At 39.2% G+C, this 22363-nt stretch overlaps 1 protein-coding gene and 1 long non-coding RNA gene across 8 annotated transcripts in view; one reads left to right on the top strand and one right to left on the bottom strand.

Moving 5' to 3' along the window:
* Positions 1-22363, top strand: part of PIGL (phosphatidylinositol glycan anchor biosynthesis class L) — an 84729-nt gene that overhangs the window by 8651 nt on the left and 53715 nt on the right. The window contains exon 2 of one of the 4 annotated variants that reach the window (XM_025428265.3): positions 6688-6787. The exons of the other annotated variants lie outside the window; for them this stretch is intronic. Coding sequence (XP_025284050.3) covers positions 6688-6787 — 100 coding nt within the window. The remainder of the gene's footprint in view (positions 1-6687; positions 6788-22363) is intronic. 4 annotated transcript variants of the gene reach the window in all.
* Positions 1-22363, bottom strand: part of LOC112647299 (uncharacterized) — a 36545-nt gene that overhangs the window by 9002 nt on the left and 5180 nt on the right. For 2 of the 4 annotated variants that reach the window (XR_007410471.1, XR_007410474.1), the window contains 3 exons: positions 18460-18634; positions 14658-14749; positions 3242-3339 (listed from right to left, as the gene is read on the bottom strand). This is a non-coding gene — a long non-coding RNA (uncharacterized LOC112647299). Of the gene's footprint in view, positions 1-3241; positions 3340-14657; positions 14750-18455; positions 18635-22363 lie in introns of all 4 variants that reach the window. The other 2 variants (XR_007410472.1, XR_007410473.1) reach the window with 2 other exon arrangements.

Here is a 22363-nt window from a genome sequence, read left to right as displayed (position 1 = left end):
AGAGACACAGGCAGAGGGAGTGACTCAATCCTAGGACGCGGAGATCACGCCCTGAGCCAAAAGCAAACGCTCAACCACTGAGCCGCCCAGACAACCCTTAAGATTTTATTTTTATATAATCCCCATTAAACATGGGGCTTGAACTCAATCCCAAAATCAAGAGTTGGATGTTCTACAAACTAAGCCAGCCAAGTGCCCCTCCACCTATTTTATTTATTTATTTATTTATTTATTTATTTATTTATTTATTTATTTTACCTATTTTAAAGACATAATTTCTGGGGCAGTCAGTGGTACAGTCAGTTAAGAGTCCAACTCTTGGTTTTGGCTCAGGTCATGATCTCAGAGTCATGAAATCGGGCCCTATGCCAGAACCCAAGTTCAGCAGAGTCCGCTTGGGATTTCCTATCTCCCTCTGCCCCTCCCCCTCGTGCCCTCTCTCTCTCTAAAGTAAATAAACCTTTAAAAAAAAAACATACTTTTGGGCAGCCTGGGTGGCTCAGCGGTTTAGCGCCTGCCTTCAGCCCAGGGCCTGATCTTGGAGACCCGGGATTGAGTCCCACATCTGGCTCCCGGCATGGAGCCTGCTACTCCCTCTGCCTGTGTCTCTGCCTCTCTCTCTCTCTCTCTCTCTCTCTCTCTCTCTGTGTGTGTGTGTGTCTCATGAATAGATAGATAGATAGATAGATAGATAGATAGATAGATAGATAGATAGACAGACAGACAGACGGACGATCCCTGGGTGGCTCAGCGGTTTAGCGCCTGCCTTTGGCCCAGGGTGCGATCCTGGAGTCCGGGATCGAGTCCCGCGTCGGGCTCCCGGCATGGAGCCTGCTTCTCCCTCCTCTCTCTCTTTCTCTCTCTCTCTCCACCTCTCTCTATGTCTATCATGAATAAATAAATAAATAAATCTTTAAATTAAAAAATCGTTAAAAACATTTTTTACACTGATAACTAATAACTGAAAGATTTTTATTCAGTGCAAATCTAAATTTTTAATATTTTTTATTGTGAAAAAAGATATATAACATAAGATTTACCATTTTAGTCATTTTTAAGTATTCAATAAGTGGCATTAAGTACATTCACAATATTGTATAACCATCACCACTGTTTCCAGAACTTTTTCATTATCCCAAGCAGAATTCCACATATTAAGCAATAACTCATTTCTTCTTCTTCCCAGCCCCTGGCAACCACTAGCATATGTTCTATCTCTAGAATAATATTATTCTAGGTACTTCATATAAGTAGAATCCTACAATAATTGTCCTTTTATGTCTGGCTTACTTTAATTAGCATAATGTTTTAAAAGTTCATCCATGTCGTAGCATGTATCACAATTTCATTCCTTTTTAAGGCTGAATAATACCCCATTATGGGTATATATAAAATTTTGCTTATCTGGACACTTAGGTTGTTTCCATTTTTTTGTCTGTTGTGAATAATGCTGCTAAGAACACAGGTATATGAGTATCTGTTTGAATCCCTGTTTTCAATTTTTTTGAGTAGAAGTAGAGTAGAATAGAATTGCTGAGTTATATGTTAATTCTGTGTTTAAATTTTTGAGGAATCAGGGGATCCCTGGGTGGCTCAGTGGTTTAGCGCCTGCCTTTGGCCCAGGGCGCAATCCTGGAGTCCCGGGATCAAGTCCCACATCAGGCCCCCTGCATGGAGTCTGCTTCTCCCTCTGCCTGTGTCTCTGCCTCTTTCTCCCTCTATGTCTATCATGAATAAATAAATAAAATCTTTAAAAAAAAAATTTTTTTTGAGGAATCAGCAAATGGTTTTCCACAGCAGCTATACCATTTTATGTTCCTACCAGCAATGCACAAGTGTTCTAATTTCCCCACATCCCCACCTACACTTGTAATTTTTCATTTTTTAAAAAATATCGCCTCAGCCCATGTCCTGGTGATGGTATTCTGTTTTGTTTTGTTTTGTTTTGAGATATTATTTTTAAGTAATCTGTACATCTAGTGTGGGGCTCAAACAGCCCCAAGATCAAGAGTCACATGCTCCACCAACAAAGCCAGCCAGGGGCCCCTGCTTTTGTTTTTGTTTTTTCTTTTTTTTTTTTTTTTTGCCACTGCCATCCTAATGGGTATGAAATGATACCTCATTGTGGTTTTGCCTTGATTTCCCTAGTGACTAATGATATCGAACATCTTTTCTTTTTTTTCTTTAAAGATTTTATTTATTTATTCGTAGAGACAGAGAGGGTCAGACACAGGCAGAGAGAAGCAGGCTCCATGCAGGGAGCCCCATGTGGAACTTTATCCCGGGACTCCAGGATCACGCCTGGGCCAAAGGCAGGCACTCAACCGCTGAGCCACCCAGGCGTCCCTCGAGCATCTTTTCCGATGCTTATTGCCCATCTGTCTTTGGAGAAATGTCTGTTCAAGTAATTTAACCATTTTTTAATTCTAGTTTTTATTTTTAAACCATTATTTCTCCAACTGGGTTCTGTGGACGCATTCTAATGGAAAAGAGTCTAGTTCTTTTGGTTTTAGCTTCCTTTGGGAAACCCAGGACTTTGGGTTCTAGTAACAATGCCTACTCCTTTTATCTGTCCATTCTAGGGTTGGTAGTTACTTCTTGCTGTCACTAATCTCAGGGCTACTTCACTGGTCCCTGTTTGGTCCTCAAATCTTCCATCAGTTATATATTAAATAATTTCCATTAAATTCTTACTGATATAAATATTTGACATGACTGGGTATGTCAGCCTGGATAGACTTTAATTGATCCAGAACCTAAACTCCTTCATTTTAGAGTCGAGCAACTGTTGACCTTTTTTCTTTCAAATACGTTTTAGAATTTGCTTAGTCACGTTCAAGGAAAAACCTTGCTAGCATTCTTGAAACCCAGGAACTTAAGGAATCTCTTCAATTTTCATGATGTTAATAGAAAGTATTGTGCCCATGATGCTTTGATTCTCAATCCATTTCTGGTTTTAACAAATTAAAACTTAGGGATGCCTGGGTGACTCAGTGGCTTAGCGCCTGCCTTCAACCCAGGATATGATCCTGGAGTCCTGGGATCAAGTCCCACATGGAGCCTGCATGGAGCCTGCTTCTCCCTCTGCCTGTGTCTCTGCCTCTCTCTCTCTCTCTCTCTCGCTGTCTCTCTGTGTGTCTCTCATATAAATAGATAAAATATTTTTTCAAAAAAATTTTTTTAAAAAATTAAAACTTAAAAGGTAGGGGTACTTGGGTGGCTCAGTCAGTTAAGTGTCTACCTTTGTCGAAGGTCATGATCCCAGGGTCCTGCCCAGCAGGGAATCTGCTTCTCCCTCTGCCTGCTGCTCCCCTCCTTGTACATTCTCTTTCTTTCTCTCTGTCAAATAAATAAATAAAAAATCTTTAAAAAAAAAAATAAAATGAAACTTAAAAGGTAGGGTAACTAAGGGAGTGGGAGGGAGCTATATATACATATAAATATACATATGTAAATATGAATATATGTAACTTTGTTCCTTTTGATGTTTAACCAAGTAAATATTTTACCTACTTAGAATAAATAAATTTTAAACAAAATAAAATGTTTACCTTTATATATGTGGTGCATAAATGTGGTCTTTACAAAGTGACCTTAGTTTCCATTAAATGTCATTATGATTGCTAGTAATTATTGAGAAGTATTAGTTATCACAAGACAGAAGACTTCACTAAGCATACAATTGATGATCCATAAGCTTATCACACACCTCTGTATACACACACACACACACAAAAGATAGTTCAATATAAATAAATCGACATTCATCCTATTTATTTTGTTTTCTAGAATAATGATCTCCAAACTTTTTTGGATCACATTTTCCTATTGGTAAAAACTTTTTTTTTTTTTTTTTGAGAGAGAGATAGGGAGAGAGATTCTCAAGCAGGCTTTACATCCACCACAGAGCCCGTGGCAGGGCTCAATCTCATGACCCTGAGATCACAACCTGAGCCAAAATCAAGAGTCAGACACTTAACCAGCTGAACCAACCATGCACCCTTCCTGCTGGTAAAAACTTTTGTCCATATACTCCCATTATATGTATATTTCTTTATATTAAATATGTGGACCACTGAACTAACATGAATATTATAAAATATTAATAAAAGTTGACATGTGTAAAGGACAAGGTATGCAAATTAAGAGGAAAAGTTCTAAAGCTTTTCCTCACCCCAAATAGATAATCTTGTGCAACTCAGGGTACAACCTACCCTAGTTGGACATGGTTCTAGAGTGTGTCATTAGGAGCTGCTGAAGGATCTCACACTTAACTCTGTTGAAGTGCCTACATGTTCACTAAACATAGGGTAAATTTTCTAAATAATCTCTGACCTCAATTCCCTAATCTATTTTAAATTCCTCAATTCAAACACAAACCAATACAACCAGCTCCATAAACTCATTAGCCTCCATTCTAGGCAGTTTCTCAGAATCATAATCAGAGTCTGATATGCACAGCCTCTGGACTTTGGAATCACCTACTGGTGTTCATTAGACTCTTTATCACCAAAGATCAAGTAACCTTGAGATGAAATAGGAAAAGATATGTTTATGGATTTGAGGGAAACCTAAGATATAATAACCATCATAAGATTGACTATAGCATCTATCTGACTTTTTTAAGATTTTATTTATTTATTCATGAAAGACACAGAGAGAGGCAGAGACATAGAGGGAGAAGCAGGCTCCCTGTGGGGAGCCTGATGCAGGACTCAATCCCAAGACCCCAGGATCATGACCTGAGCCAAAAGCAGATACTCAACCACTGAGCCACCCAGGCATTCCACGTGTGTCTGGCTTTTTAAAAAGTAACTAAAATATTGTGATAAGGATATACAAAACTGAGCTATTATCTGGAGTCTCTTTAGGATTTGTCCCTTTGCTGGATACAATGTAATGACTGTCTCCTCTCTGGGTTCAAACAGTTGAAAACAAGCATTAGAGTAACTTCTGCCAAAGTTGAAAGGTCAGATGTGGGAGTTTTCCTCTGAACTGTCTGGCCATAAACGAAGCCTCTCTGAGCTCCCTGCAGAGAGCCTGTTTTTCCCTCTGCCTGTGTCACTGCCTCCCTCTCTCTGTCTCTCATGAATAAGTTTTTTAAAAATCTTTAAATGAAGCCTCTCTTTGTTCAATACTTCATGAGTGTCTGCAGTGTGCTGAACACCAGGATGATACAAAGTTGAACAAGACTTGTGACTTTTAAGGTCAATGACATTTAGGAATTAATAATCTGATCATGGAGAAAAGTTCATAACTTCCGAGCAGAATACTGGAAATGATTCCTTGCAGGGGGGAAAAATAGAAGACTTCCCAGAGGGAATGCCGTTTGGTCAGGACAGTGAAAATGGGTGGTAATTCAGGAAGTAAAGAAATCGAGGAAAGAGAAAACACAGAGTGCTGAACTGGGTGGATATGCATTGTCTCATGTAATCCTCAGGAAAGAGGAGATAGCCATCGTCTCTACAGGTGGAGGAACTGTGGCTCCTTCTCCCTCTGCAGCTCCCCCTGCAGGAGATACGAGATAGCCATCGTCTCTACAGGTGGAGGAACTGTGGCTCAGGAAAGTTAAGTAACTAGCACACATTACACATGCAATTATCTGCTGGGGAGTTGAATTAAGGGTTGCATTAGCTAGACAATAGCTCATAAGTGCAGTTTAAGTGGTACTAAAATTACACTGTATATTATTTGTAAGGATACAGGGAAGCTGTACTTACCAGAACCGTTCTTCAGAACTAGAATATATGGGGACGCCTGAGTGGCTCAGTGGTTGAGTGTCTACCTTTGGCTCAGGGCATGATCCTGGTCACGGGATCAAGTCCCACATCAGGCTCCTTGTGACAAACCTGCTTCTCCCTCTGCCTGTGTCTCTGCCTCTCTCTGTGGGTCTCTCATGAATAAATAAAATCTTTTAAAAAAAAAAAAAAACTAGAATATATGTGTTGGGAAAATAAAGAATATGTAAGCTATTTGGGGCACTGATGTGGTCAAGATCCCCTAGGGACACCTTTTCCGGTAATACTCAAGAGTCAGAGCCTCTTTTTTTTTTTTTTTTAATTTAAGATTTTATTTATTTATTTGAGAGAGAGCACAATCAGGGGGAGCTGCAGAGGGAGAAGGAGAAACAGACTCCCCACCAAGCAGGGAGCCCAATGTGGGGCTTGGTCCTAGGACCCCAGAATCATGACCTGAGCCAAAGGCAGATGCTCAACTGACCGAACCATTCAGGCAACTTGGGAGCCTCTTCTTTAAATAAATGTTCAACAGATATTTGAGGACTATCAATTTAAATCTGCCCAAACTAATAGCATGCTCAGGTACCTGACTTATTCTGGGTAGTTATAGAAGATGCAATCCTAAATCTGCTTAACTCCAAAGCCAGTGGTCTCAGCAATGTGCAATACTGCCTGTAGCATGCAACCGAAATACAGGCAGGCAGACAGACAGACAGAGAGGGACAGATAGATAGAGAGATGGGGAGGGATTAAAAGGTGATGATTCTAAAGACTTGGGCTACTGTCAGCCTTCTCACAGGAGTGAGTAGTATTTTTTTCAGCTTTTTGTCATAAACACAAATTTTTCAGGTAGCTTATGTCCCTTAGGGAACAGGATGAGGTAAGAATGAGTAAACTTGTAGATTTCCACTATCAAAGAAATCTACCACTGTATATTTGTTATCTTCAGGAAATTTCTACAATCAAGGGGAGATTCGTAAGAAAGAACTTTTGCAGAGCTGTGATGTTTTGGGGATTCCACCCTCCAGTATAATGATTATTGACAACAGGTAATTCATCCTTCAAAAATGTAGAAATTCATTGGCAATAGATATGTAATGGTACACTCAAGATACAAAAAAACCAATGTGTGTGGGTAAGAACATCTTATTTGAGAAGTCTACTTAAAATAGTTTCACATTTGTTTTTAAATGACAGTGTAATGCAAATAAATGTTTTCAACTTCTGTTCAGATTCTCTGAAGATAACTACTTCCCTTTAAAAAAAGTTGTTACAAAAATTTCAAAAATACACGAAAATATTAAAAAACATGTCATGAACCCCTATACACCTATTACCTAAGCCCGGTAATTATCAAGCCTTTGTTATACTTGCTTCATCTACCCCCACTTCACATCTTTAGTGTGTTTGAAGCATTTCTAAAGAAAACCTAGCCATCGGGTTGTTTCACTCTTACAGAGATGTGCATCTCTCAAGAAGATAAACATTCTTTCCTGTGGTCACAGTGCCATTATCATCAGATCCAACAAAATAAATAATTAACAATTACTTAATTGACGTTGGTGTTCTGCAATACCCAGTCCATATTGACATTTCTCCAAGTAGCTTACAATTGGTTTCTTCAAATCTGGATCCAAACAAGTCCACACAGTATAGTTGGTTGATACTCTGCATTTCATTGTCCCTTCCTCCCTCCCCCACCTTGTCTTTGGTTGTTGAAAAAACTTAGCTGTCATATAGACTGTCATGCATTCTGGAGTTGTCTGCCTGCTTCCTCATGGTATTAAGTTGTTCTAATATTGTCCATATTCCTTGCAAACTAGAACCTAACTGTAACTGTGAAGGGCAAGAATACTGCATAAACTGTACTGTGTCTTTCATATTGCATCATTTCAGGGGACCACATGCTATCTGATCATCCTGCTTATAGTGGTTCTATCATTGATCAATGAATTCACAGGGCAACAGCTGCTCCTTTCATTTTAAGAGACCCACACCCACCTTTCATGTAATGCTTTCATGATTGCCTGCATCATTGGTTAACTAGAAATAGCCAAATGCTGAGTTTCTAAAAGTCTCCTGCATTCTAAATGTGTTATCTGTAATTCTTCTGCAAAGCAAAACTTTATCAACTGGGGCTATTTCATTACCCTAGTATATAATTTGATCTGAAAAGACAGAATAAATGTTTAATTCTTTAATTGCCATTTTCAGAACAAGGAATCGATGCCCTATATATCTCCACTGGTAATCCCTTGTTCATGGCTTGGATGGGGGGTGGCACTTTTTTATTTTGTTGGGTACCTGTGTGTGTTTTTATGTATTGAGGGTTAGCATTTGGTTCATGTTCTTTGATTTTCCAATTGTCTTGTCTTTGGCTATTGAGCCTCTTCATTGTCTCCTATGTCCTTTTGGGATGACCTCTTTAGTCTTGTAGGATTTGCTTGCTGTCAAGGACAACAAGATTTCCCAGCACCTCCTGTATGCTTTCCTGCTCCAGCCCTGGCATCAGCTGTCCCTCCAAAGAGATTTGGTTTCTCTTGGTAGGGTGTGGTGTTCAGAGACCATAACCAGGGTTACTAGGAGTATTTATTGCTATAGTCTTACTATTCCCTGTTTTTACTTGACCTTCAGAGTGGACAAAGTTAATATATATGTTTGTTTTGTTTGTTTGTTTGTTTGTTTGTTTGTTTAAGGAAAAAGAAATCAGGAATAAGAAAAGAATGATTACAATGTAGAATTAATATTTCAGGGGTTTTTTAATGCTTTTGATTTTTACATCGAATCTCTTTGCTCTTATATTGTGAATCTTGTTTTCTAATTACATGAACATAATTATTCTCTTTTTAAATCTTTTTATGAATTTTTAAAAACATAAATGAAAAAATACTTTAAAAACAGATGTTGAAAACCAAGGCTAAATATAATATGACTGATCATGATGTCTACAATTTACTTTAAAATGATTCAGAAAAAAAATACATACCTATATAGATTAAGCCTAGCAAAATATTAACAATTTGAACCTTGGTGAAAAGTACATGAGTGTTCATTATACTATTCTTTTAACTTTTCCATTTGTTTGGAAATTTTTACAATAGGAAAACTTTCAAATACCATACCACATGCCTTTTCTCTTTTTCTGACATATATAAATAGATTTTAGTGCATTGTTATTGACCTGTCTCTTCAATTTAAAAAAAAAAAAATCAGAGGTCTATATAACAACAACTAAAGTTTGTATTAGTCCTTTTGAACTTAAACATCTGTTCCTTGCCAGCAATCATGGCTTTTGGGATTTATTATAAATTAGACTGTGCTTGCTTCCTTTTTTGGATATTTTCCTCTTCTGTTACTGGGTAATGTGCAAGAAGGGGATAATACAACTTACAACATAATAAAGACACAAGTTTCTTTAAGCACAGGTTTTGAAGAAGAAGAAAAAATCACCCTCAAAATATATAAAAGACCAAAGTAGTAATTTTCCTGATGTTTTCAATTCATTTATACAAAACAAAATTTGCTTTCCTATTTTTACAGGACAGGAGTACTAGAGAAGTTATATCTTTACCCTAAGCTGTATCTAGTTATATCATAATTTTCAGATTCTGTTCATCCAGGAGCTAAGCCCCATTTACATAGTTTACCTATAAGTGGGTAAACACTAACCAATTTCTGAGATAAACTGGTAACTTTACTTTGACAGTTGACCTTAATTCTAGGACATACCAGGGAAGTCTATAAGGAAAATGTAGCTCACTTGTCTGGTATGTGGTTTCTGTTATCTAGATTCTAGATATATAGCTAAGGACAGGGAAGAAGTACAAAGTAGAGGCTGCCATGTCCCTACACATAGAAGGTACCCTTGCCCTTACCTACCATTTGTTGATTCCTACTTTCTACATTATTTCAACACAGTCCCAATTGGGTTTTGTTTTTCACCCTTATAAGATTAGAACAAGTATACATATTAAGTAAAGAAAGGGAGTTACTAGTGTAGGCAGGCTTCAGGGGTCTAACATATTATAATGAGCCTGAATCTCCATTTAGGTGGCTTCAACAGTAAATGTGCCCTCCTACACATGAAGCCATCCAAAAACAAGATGGCTCCAGATTGGCTCAACAACATCATCAAAAACCCAAGTCCTTTCCATTTCTCTCTGAAACTGTTTTCATCACGTCAGTATTTCTCCCCTCGTGGTTACAAGGTGACTGCAACAGCAGTTCCAGTTATCACATGTGGATACCACTGTGTCCTGCCAGAAAGGGGGGGTATTTTCCTTCTGTACATCTTTTTATATTCTTTATATTATGGAGATAAACCAGGATTCCCCAAAGACTTCCTCTTAGGTCTCCTGCCTTGCATGGCTCATCACCACCATCACCTCTACCAACATCCCAACCACAGCAGTAACTATTAGATACCAGATTTGTTTGTTTGTTTGTTTGTTTATATAGCTTTATTTCAGCAGAAGAATGCTGGGAATGCCTATAGGTAGGAAAAATGCTCATTTTGTCTCACTGTCTTACAAAGCCTGTATACAGTATATCCCACGTAGCCTGTGTTTTTGATTGGTTAGGTTAGTGAAGGTCTAGGGGATTGGCCTAGGCTAGGGCCTGGGTATAAGACTGCTTAGGATGCAGAGCAAGGAGATGGATTTCAAGTGTCCAATCCATACCAAGGAACAAAAAAAAAAAAAAAAAAAAAAAATAGGTTAAGCAGGGGTAGACAAAGGAAGACAGGCTAAAAAGACAGAATAGGTTCTGTGGGTAGCACCTGGAAAACTGTAGCACCTCTAGAAGATCCATAGCAGAACCTGAGGAAGAGAAGAAACTATAAATAGCTCTAAGTTAAGACCACTTTGCTGAGAGAAATCCAATGGATTGTTAGGCTTAGATTGTCTCTATGCATTGCCCATGAGCTGAGTCACCCTCCCTGGGTTTCCTTTTTCGTTTCAGCACCCGCTTTAGTGAGCTACTTCCTCCCTCAATGGAAAAGGGCAGGGGAGGGGTGTAGTTTAGATGAGTGGTAAATAAATTAGCCCTGGCAGACATGCATGTCTTACTGTTTGAACCTTCATGACATCACAACAGAAACAGAAACAATGAATAGTGGAGACAGATGATCAGTTGTGTGCTTTAGAATGATCACTCTGGGGTGCCTGGTTGGCTCAGTTGGTTGAGCAAGGAACTCTTGATTTCAGCCCAAGCCATGATCTCAGGGTCCTGAGATCGAGCCCTGAGTTGGGCTCCACACTGAGCATGGAGCCTGCTTAAGATTCCTACTCTCCCTCCTTGTGCCCCCTACCCCCCCCCACTTGTGCTCTCTCTCAAAAAAATTAATAAAAAATAAAATAAAAGTTTTGATCACTTTGATAACTCTGATGATAGAATGGATTGAAGAGATTAGGACCATAGACCAATCAGTCTCATACATTTGTCCTGGCAAAAGGAGAACGTCTCAATTTAGAGTGTAGCATGTAAGATGGAGATGAAGGGGTGAATTCGAGTCTTATTGAAGAGATTTAAATGGCAGGATTTCAAGAACAGGAGAAATCTGGGATAATGGAAATGCATAGACATCTAGGTGAGTAAAGATTAGCTGGCATAGTTTGCAAAGGAAAATTCGGTTATGGGAAAGAACTGATTAGACATCCTTAGCCTATAGGAGAATTAAAACCATTGTAGGGTGCCTGGGTGGTTCAGATGGTTAAGCATCTTCCTTCAGCCCAGATTATGATCTCAGAGCCCTGGGATCGAGTCTAGCATTGGTCTCCCTGCTCATTGGAGAGTCTGCTACACCCTCTCTTTCTGCCTCTCCCCTCTGCTTGTGCTTTCTCTCTCTCTCTCTCTCAAATGAATAAAATCTTTAAAAGACAAACATTGGAGTGGATGCAGTTGCCCTTGGATCAGTGGGGCGATAACAGAGTGTGAAGATCAGGCAAGGCAAGAAGAGAAAACCACAAATGATGAGAAGAATTATGTATTTGGTGTTGTATGACTTGAGGAGTGGGCATAAGGATACTTCAGAAAATTGTGAAGCACATGAGAATTGCCTGCCCAGAGAAGAACACCAATATTAAGCAAAATTAGCATCAGATGCTATAAAAAATTCTGTATCCTCCTTTTTTTCATGAGAGAATATTTTAGCATTTCCCAAGTCATTAAATAGTCCTTAGAATGATTTTAAAGATTTGATCACGAGGATGTATTATAACCTGATTATCATTCTCCTACTAGTGAATATTTAAATTTTTCCCAATGTTAAAGTATTTTAATTTTTTTTTAAGATTTTATTTATTTATTCATGAGAGACACACAGAGGTGGAGACAGAGGCAGAGGGAGAAGCAGGCTCCCCACAGGAAGCCCGATGCAGGACTTAATCCCAGGATCTGGGGATCATGCCCTGAGCCAAAGGCAGATGCTCAACCACTGAGCCACCCAGGAGTCCCTGTTAAAGTATTTTAAAATCTGATAATAAATCTTTGAAGCCAGGCAGCCCTGGTGGCTCAATGGTATAGCACCGCCTTCAGCCCAGGGCCTGATCCTGAGTCCCACGTCAGGCTCCCTGCATGGAGCCTGCTACTCCCTCTGCCTGTCTCTGCCTCTCTCTCTTTCTTTGTGTCTCTCATGAATAAATAAGTAAAATCTTTTAAAAAATTAAAATTAAAATTAAAAAAAATCTTTGAAGCCATGATCCTTTCCTTAAGGTAGATTCCTAAATGATGAATTACTGAGACAAAGGCCGGGACTTATAATTTCCTTCTTCTGGGTACCAAAAACATTCTTACTAAGGTTATTTTGGCTCATCTAATTTTTTGCTATTGTTATGAGTAAGTCTTTCTCTGATATATTTTTTAGGACTTTACTGCTGATACAGAGATGATTTACTGATTTTTATATCCATCCACTTACAAAACTTCTTTAAAGAACCTAACAGCATTTCACTTGATTTTCTTAGTGTTATGGATAAATCATCTGCAAATAATATTAATATAGTCTTTCATTCTTCCATTTTTCCATGTATGCCTCTTACTACTTTGGATGGAATTTCTTTTTTTTTTTTTAAGATTTTATTTATTTATTCATGAGAGACACAGAGAGAGAGAGGCAGAGACACAGGCAGAAGGAGAAGCACACACAGAAAGCCGGATGTGGGACTTGATCCTGAGACTCCAGGATCACACACTGGGCCAAAGGCAGGCACTAAACCGCTGAGCCACCCAGGGATCCCTAGATGGAATTTCTTAAACTATGTTAAACAATTGTGATAACAACAGGTAACTTGATCTGCATTAATGATTTGATTGAGAACAGGTCTAGCGTTTTACCATTATCACGTTGGCTGCCGGTTATGAAAGATATTCTTTGGGTGCTTGGGTCACTCAGTAGATTAAGTGTCAGACTCTTGGTTTTGGCTCTGGTTATGATCTCAGAGTGGTGAGATTGAGCCTCATGTAGGGCTCCATGCTCATCATGGAATCTGCTTGAGGTTCTATCCCTCTCCCTCTACCCCTCCCCTACTCATGCTCGTTCTGTTTCTTTCTCAAATAAATAAATAAAAATCTTTTTTAAAAAAGATATCCTTCATTGTATTAGGCGTTATTGTTGGGAACTGACCTTCATTGTGTTGGATTTGGGGTGCATGACTGGTTCAGTCAAAAGAACATACCACGCTTAAAAAAAAAATAGACCATAGGATTCTTGATCTCATGGTTGTGAGCTCCAGCCCCACATTGGCTGTAGAGATTACTAATAATTAATAATAATAATAAACTGGGCAGCCCTGGTGGCGCAGTGGTTTGGCGCTGCCTGCAGCCCGGAGTGTGATCCTGGAGACCCGGATCGAGTCCCATGTCGGGTTCCCTGCGTGGAGCCTGCTTTTTCCTCTGCCTGTGTCTCTGTGCCTCTCTCTCTCTCTGTGTGTGTCTCTCGTGAATAAATGAATAAAATCTTTAAAAAAAAATAATAAACCTTTTAAAAAGATTTTATTTATTTATTCACGAGAGACACAGAGAGAGAGAGAGAGAGAGGCGCAGAGACACAGGCAGAGGGAGAAGCAGGCTCCACGCAGGGAACCTGGTGTGCGACTCCATCCCGAGACTCCTGGATCACGCCCTGGGTGGAAGGCAGACACTCAACCGCTGAGCCACCCAGGCGTCCCATAATAATAATAAACTTAAAAAAAAGAAAAAAAAATTTCAACTTATTCTCCATTTTATTTGGCTCAGGATAAAATATTGGGATCATCCTGGGGGAGTTTTTTCTCTATCTATGCCAGTAGGTTCTATAATACTTTCAAGAGCACAGATCTAGAGCCAGACTGCCTCAGCTGCCCCAGTTTTATCAGGTCATTAACTGTCACCCACACAAGGTACTTAATCTCTGTTCATAAACTTCCTCCACCGGTAACCTTGAAAGATACATGATTTTGAGAGAATCTATGAAAGAAATCACTTTCTCATTTGTTTTTCAAAGATGACGTACTTCCCTTTGTAATTTCTTTTCTCACTATTAAATTAGTAATAATATGAATGAGCCTGTGCTCTGGCGCCCTGTTTGCATACACAGACTTCCCCCTGTCAGTGTCTGCTTTGCCTAGCAATGCAGGATGTTTTTTCAGAGCCAGATCTGAGTTGTGAAAACTGCCCTCAATCCAAAGATCTTAGCTTGGTTATCAAGGTCATTATTCTCACCATCTATCTTAATTTATTAATTTATTTTGTGTATTCTGAAGATCTTGCAACTTCAGCAACATCTTGTGCTTGTGAAATGCTATAGGTAGTCAACTTGTCAAAAATAGATACTTGGAGAAGCCAGTTTGGATTTAAGGAAGACATGTGTCTTAATCAGCTCAGGCTGCCATAACCAAATACCATTGCCTGCATGGCTTAACCAACAGAAATTTATTATCTCACAGTTCTGGAGGCTGGAAGTCCCAGATTAAGGTCCTGCAGCATCAGTTTCTGGAGATAGATTGTTTCTTGGCTTGCAGATGGCTGACTTCTTTCTGTATGCTCACATGGAGAGGAGAGAAAGAAATTTCTCTTTCATTATTTATAAGGCCACCAGTCTTACAGGTTTAGGGCTACACAATTATGACCTCACTTAACCTGAATTATTTCCTAAAAATCCTATCTCCAAATATAGTCACATTGGAGAAGAAAACTTAAACACATGAATTTGGGGAGGATACATTTCAGTCCCTAGAAACAAGCAATCTTTATTCATTCTTTCAGCCTCACATTTCATAACACAGAAAAAGCAGAGCTTTGGAATCTTACTTTGGGTTATTTAGAAGAGTCAAAGAGAAGAATTTTGAGGAGGAAGAAGAAGGAAAGTTTTATGGAGGACCTTCACTCATAATAATATGATAAACATGTATTCGACCATTATTGTCAGTGCCAAAAACCATACTAAATACATGATCTCACTTAATCCTCAAAATAATCCAATTATTTTTCCCATGTTGTATATAAGAAGCCATGATTTGGTGAGAGGTTCAATAATTTGCTTGAGGTCATCCAGCTAGTAAATACTAGAGCTGGCATTTGAATAGAGGCAATCTGGCTCCAGAGCCTAGGCTTCAACAACTATGTCTTATATTCGCCCCATGCCTGACACATAGGCCATCTTGTTTGAGTCTTTGACTAACTGTACAAGATAGGTTTTATTATCCTTTATTTGTTTCAGACAAAGAAACTAAAGCTTAGAGAGATGGCACTGGTAGGACTCAAAACCAGAAAGGAAGACAGGATTGATTCCTGCCTTTCTGCAGGAAAGTAGGTCACCCGTTTGTGACCAGTGGGTATTTAAGAGTACATTTGGTTGGCATTGTGTGTGGTCTGTTCCTTCTTCCATTGTTCTGAACCTCCTTGCTTGATTTCAGGGAAGCATTTAGCCAGAAGAGCTCACCCAAGTAAACCACTTACCTAATCACTTACAGAGGCAAAAATACTCAGTTGTCAAGAAAAGAAGGCATCATCTCAGTCATTAGGCAACTAAATGGATACTTTTGATAACTTTACCCAGTTTTTAATACCTTCATAAGTATTCTAATTTATTGAGTCATATAATATTAAAGTGTATATTGGAAAGATACATATTAAATGCCTAGAATGAGCAAGGCACCATGCTAGATGTTGAAGAAAGAGAAGAACAGTTAAGGTTTAGGCGCTAACTAATAGGTGTTGGCTGACAGTCACTGCTGCTTTTTTAGAAAACAGTCTTGGGATCCCTGGGTGGTGCAGCGGTTTGGCGCCTGCCTTTGGCCCAGGGCGCGATCCTGGAGACCCAGGATCGAATCCCACGTCGGGCTCCCGGTGCATGGAGCCTGCTTCTGCCTCTGCCTGTGTCTCTGCCTCTCTCTCTCTCTGTGTGACTATCATAAATAAATAAAAATCAAAAAAAAAAAAAAGAAAGAAAGAAAACAGTCTTACTGTGCATATTGCTGAAGTTCAGGCCTACAGTGGAAGTTAGAGACCATCTCAGGGGTACTTAGGAATTGTATGTGATTGGAAAATGCAACCTGCAGATTTAGCAGATTTAGTCTTTTGTTGGTCTTGTACTTCTTACTTTATTGGAAGAGTCCATAGAATTATTTTGTTTATATTTCAAAACAACAACAACAACAAAAAAAACACATGCAAGGGTCCCTAGGTGACTCAGTTGGTTAGGCAACCCAGCTCTGGATTTTGGCCCAGGTCACGATCTCAGGGTTTTGGGATCAAGCCCCAGGTCACACTGGGTGTTGAACCTGCTTAGGATTCTCTCTCCCTTTCCCTCTGCCCCATTCCTCATGGACTCTAAAATAAATAAGTAAATCTTAAAAAAAAAAAAAAAAAAAAAAAGATATGTACCAGACTTGTTAATTAATAGTAACTGGTACTTATTTGGGGCAGGTAAGAGGGATACATTCACTTTATAATTCTACAGAATTCTCTATATTTTTGGGAAGCCTATATTTCTAAATTATATATAAATATTTTTTAAAGACCATCCCACATACCTGGGTCACCTGGGTGGCTCAGTGGTTGAACGTCTGCCTTTGGCTCAGGTTGTGATCCTGAGGATCCTGGGATTGAGTCCTGCATGGGGCTCCCCACAGGGAACCTGCTTCTCCCTCTGCCTGTGTCTCTGCCTCTCTCTCTGTGTCTCATGAATAAATAAGTAAAATCTTTAAAAATAAATAAATAGATAAAAACTACCCCACATACCTAATAAAATATTCTTCCCTTTCTACTCAACTTCTATCCATAGAAGTAGATGCTAAAAATTAGAGTAATTCTGTGTACATTGTGATAAGATTTGATTTGATAAATTCAAAGCATACAGTAGAGTTCCTTGAAAGTATAACAATGCTTTTACACCTTTTTATAAACACTGTGGTCTTCTCCTGGGCCTCATTCTAGAGGGTGAGTGGGAAGAAAGTCAGATACATGGCTTCAAAGTGCTGTGTATTAGAATACAAAGAAAGGGTGGGGATTTAAGAGAGGCCTGATCATGATGGAATAAAACAAAGCAGATCCCCCCACTTATAACCCATGCCCATCAAAATGCTTTGGCGCCCAAAGCATTATTCAGCAAGACTTGCAAGGTCTCAAAGCTTTCCGTGGTCTGATCTCTAGCTCCCAGATCGGCCTCATCATCCAGCGTCTGCTCCTGCTTACATCCCATCTATTCCCATGACAAAAATAGATAGGACTACCCAGTATCCCCATCTATGTCCAGTCTCATATTTAAGCAGGGCCTCAAATGTACGGAGCCTTATGCATCCAAACCTTTGCGTGTGCTAGCCCCTCCCTCTAGCAGGCTTCTTGCCTAACCCCTTGCCTGGTCCCTCTAGCAAATTCCTATTCCTTTTCAGACTTCAGCTCAAGGGTTACCTTAGACTCTGTGGCACCATCCCGATTTGCCCAGATTTTCGTAGGCACTTTTTTTTTTTTAAATATTTTTATTTATTTATGATAGTCACACAAAGAGGGGGCGGGGGCAGAGACATAGGCAGAGGGAGAAGCAGGCTCCATGCACCGGGAGCCCGACATGGGATTCGATCCCAGGTCTCCAGGATCGCGCCCTGGGCCAAAGGCAGGCGCTAAACCGCTGCGCCACCCAGGGATCCCCGTAGGCACTTTTGTTGGTCTCATTGTCCCATTATATTCTAGTATACACACTAATTTTTTTGCCTTATCCCATAGCCCCTGTTATTTTTTTCTTCTTGTATCCTCAACCTCTATTATAACCCTCACAGTAGTCGCTCAATATATGTTTGTCGAATAAATGAATGACTCCACTTAATTCCATAAGCTTTCTTCCTGTGGCTAGCATGTAAATGCCTGGTTTCGAAGAACCTGAGTAATGCCTGTACATCCCAACCCCCCTTTCCTCACTTTTTCTTCATTTACCCAGCAGTGGTGACTCTGAAACTTAACTGAAACTGTTTTCACTTCCTTTAATTAAATAAAACAGTCTGGATTCCTGACTTGTGTAGTTATTTTTAACTTTCTAGAGAGTTCTAAATGAGTGCTTTGGTCTGAAAGGACTTCTCTATGGCTCTTTATTTTGCCATTCTGTAGATTTGGCTCCATTTGTCCTAAGGTTCCAGCACAATAAAAATCTCATTTCTCCCAGGGCTTGTCTGAACATCAGTTTGGCATTAACAAGCCCAAGACTTTTACAGACTAATTTTAGCTGAACAGGGAAATAGAATCCAGTACCTACTAGGAAACATAAATGAGTCTGGCTTGCTAGCAGTTCCTGGAAGTCTTTGTGTTTTCCAATAAATCCATACAAATCATACAGTGAAAGAGAAGCCACAAAGCAAAGTCTGAGACTGTTGGGGTCATATAGGTAATTAAACGTCCTCTCCTCTTGAGACCCAGTAAGAGCCTTTCCCCTACAAAAACAAAAACAAAAACAGGCCATATGTTTGGCTGCCAAAGTAGATCTGACCAAGCATCCTCTCACTATAAGAGATTAAAATAAAGCCTCCTGCAGTCCTTTTCTCCAAATACACAAAGAAGTGACCGGGCTGAGGCTCAAGGGCACAATTCCAGTCCCAGTTGGCAAGAGCAAGTCAGGGCTCCCATCCTCCCAGAAGGCGCAAAGGACAACAATGTTTCCTAGAAAAGAAACCAGAGATGGAGACTAAAGTAGACCTAGTTGATATGGAGCTATTATGTGAAAACTGAAAGCTGCTTCAGTACTGCTTCAAAGGCAGATTATTCTAGGAACTGAAGGGAGGCGGGGCCTTAAATAACATGACTGGGGGAAGCTGTACAGAAGCAGTAAAGTGGGACCAGAGAGGGCCAGCCTTAACAAAGCCTGCATTTGTGTCTACTACTACTCCTTGGAAGAGGCTGCAAATAAATATCCCATAAAAATAGGATTCAAGGTAGGACACCTGGCTGGCTCAGTCAGAGGAGCCTGCAACTCTTGATCTAGAGGTCATAAGTTTGAGTCCCATGTTGGGTATAGAGATTACATAAATAAACTTAAAAAAAAAAATAAGATTCAAGATGACTGTGCATTGTGGTATTTATTACAGCACTATTTATAAGAGCAATAAATTGGTAGCAACTGGGGCGCCTGGGTGGCTCATTTGGTTAAGCGTCTGCCTTCGGCTCAGGTCATGATCTCAGGGTCCTGGAATCAAGTCCTGGTCAGACTCCCTTCTTAGTGGGAAGTATGCTTCTCCCCTACCACCCCCCTCACTTCTCTCTCTGTTGCTCTCTCTTTCAAGTAAAGAAAATAAAATTTAAAAATAGGTAACAACCTAAATGTAGCAGTGTATGATCAATTACATAGCTATGGTCCAGAGCATTAAACCATGATTTTCTAATGCATACTTAGTTACCCAGGAGGATGTTTATAACACAATATCAAGTTTTAAAAAGCAGTATAGGGACACCTGGGCTCTGCAGTTGAGTAAATAAATAAAATCTTTTTTAAAAAAATTAAAATTAAATCTTTAAAAAGAGAGACATTGAACAAAGTAGCAAGATGGTCAGATTTCTGTACATATATATTTTTATATTTTTTTTTAAATTTTATTTATTCATGAAAGACACAGAGAGAGAGGCAGAGACACAGGCAGAAGGAGAGGCAGTCTCCCTGCAGGGAGCTGGACAAAGGACTCGATCCCCTGACCCCAAGATCACACCCCAAGCCAAAGGCAGACGCTCAACTGCTGAGCCACCCAGGCATCCCTGTATATATGTATTTTTAATAATTAACTTTTAATAATACATACTTATAAAAAATAAAAGGAAGTAAAAATTATCCAAATGCTCTTAACGTGGAAATAGCCATTGTCAATATTAGTGTTAGCCGTCTTTCAATGCATATTTATAAATAGATAGGTAGATAGATAGATGAATACATATTATAATTTTAGAAAAATGGAAATAATTCCATAGATGCCATAACATTGAATGTTACTTGAAACAAAATGGAAGTAAAATTGAAAAACTTTAACTTGCAGTGAACTTCAGATAAATGTTCCATCTAATTCAATTACAGTGGATTAATTCCGAAAAATATCTGTCCAAATTAAGAAGAAAAGATAGTGAAATGTTTTGAGGTTTTATCAGTGGTGGTTGTGGTATTTTTAACCCATGTTTCGAATTATCTACTTCTACTAACTGCTTGAAGGAAGTGAGTGTATTTGGACTTTTTCTCAGAAACCTTTCTCCCCAAGTTCCCATGATATTGTATTTTCACCTTATCAAGGCTTATGACACATTCTCTTCAAAAATCAATATTCCTGTAGTTGTTTCATCTTAATCTTGTGTTAGTCCAATCAATCTGTTTTATTATGGTTTGTCTGACTTGATTAATCTACCAATGTATTTTAGAAGAGCAGTGCAAGGCACCTGGGTGGGGTAAGCATCTGCCTTTAGCCCAGGTCATGATCTCTGAGTGCTGGGATCCGACCCCCATGGGGCTTCCTGCTCAGCAGGGAGTCTGCTTTTCTCTTTCTCTCTCCCCCTCCCCACCATGCACTCTCTCTCTCTCAAATAAAATCTTTAAAAAAATTAGAAGAGCAGTACATAGGTGCTATTTTTGTATATTTAAGACGATCTATTGTCTTTATACAGAAAGGACACCTTGCATGGCTACAAAATTACCAAATTGTACTTCCTTTTGCTCTGTGGACATTGTTTCGCTGTTTTCTGGCAGTGAGTATTGTGGAAATGTCTACTATCAACCTGATTTCTTTTCCCCTTATAGACCATTTTCTTCTACCTGGATAACAAGCGATTTTCTTTATCCTTATAGTTCCGGAACTTCACCATGTTATATTTTTTAATTTTTAAAAATATTTTTTTATTTATTCATTTTAGAGAGAGAGGGCATGCACACACAAGTGAGTGGGAGAAGGGGCAGAGGAAGAGAATCCCAAACATGTCTAGCATGGAGCCCAACGTGAGGCTCAACCCCACAACCCCAAGATCATGACCTGAGCCAAAATCAAGAGTCAGATGCTTAACCAACTGAGCTACCCAGGTGCTCCATATCGTGTTGTTTTTGTGTTGAATGTTCTAAATTAAGTTTTCCTAGGGTATAGTAAGTAGGCCTTTTAATCTATAGATTCCATTTTCTCTTTCTGTTCCATTTGCTTTGTCTTTTCTTCAGAAACACTAATTATATGTATGTTGGATCTTCTTTGTTTTCTGTTACTAGCATCTCTGATCTGTATGTCAATGTCCCTTTCAACTTTGAAATTTTGAGGTCTCTTCAACATTTCCATCATATCTCTCACTTTATTTTGGATAGGTGTATATTTATTTTTTCCCTGCCTATTTGCCAAGCTACACTAACTTCCACTTGTTATGTATAAACCTCTTCTTGAAACCCTTAAAACTCTTCTTTAAGCCCTTAAAACTCTTCTTTACTTGCTTTTTTTTTTAAATATCATGCTGCTGGTAATTTGCTGGTAATTCTTTGAGACCCTGGAAGATATTTTGGAATTATATAGGTTTTTCAGCTGCTTTTTGCTTATATTCTTTTCTCCTTCCTTCTTTCTTTCTATTGTTTTTAAAGTTGTCATGCATAGGGGATATCCCCCATTGGTTGTTTTGAGGTTGTTTCCTATGTTTGAATAGGGCCAGTAACTACAGGAGAATAGTTTTGGAGAGGCAGAGGAGGGTTCAGGTATTGAGCTGGGACCATCTGAACCTTCTGCTGACTCTTATTGTCCACAGTAACTCTTTAAACCTTGTCTTTCCTTTACTATGGAGGCACCTGGAGTTTTTCTTATGTATTCTCTTATTCACTTCTTGGTACTCTTCTAGAGCAAGGAGCTTTGATGTAAGCACTAGAAATAATTTATCAATATGATTCTCCTTCCAAGTCTGTTTCTCCCTGACCATTATTATCTCTAGTTCTCATGGTGCTAATCAAAGATCACTGGATGCCTCTAAGGATGGTGAGCTTGATTCTGAGGGATTTTCAAGTCCTATTGAAAGTCCAATGCACAGTATATGCTGGCCTGCTATATGCTCCCTCTTTCTGGGGCCAATTTCACAGTATTATGGCAGGTTATGTTTCATGGTGTGTGGTTTTCTGATACGGTGGTTTTCCTGTTTGTTCGAAGTTGTTGCTATGTAACTTTTCTTTCTGT

This window comes from Canis lupus, chromosome 5 (genome assembly GCF_003254725.2).
Source record: "Canis lupus dingo isolate Sandy chromosome 5, ASM325472v2, whole genome shotgun sequence".
In the NCBI taxonomy this organism is placed as follows: domain Eukaryota; kingdom Metazoa; phylum Chordata; class Mammalia; order Carnivora; family Canidae; genus Canis; species Canis lupus.
Note: the sequence above shows the minus strand (reverse complement) of the source record. Positions and strands in the feature narration are given on the sequence as shown.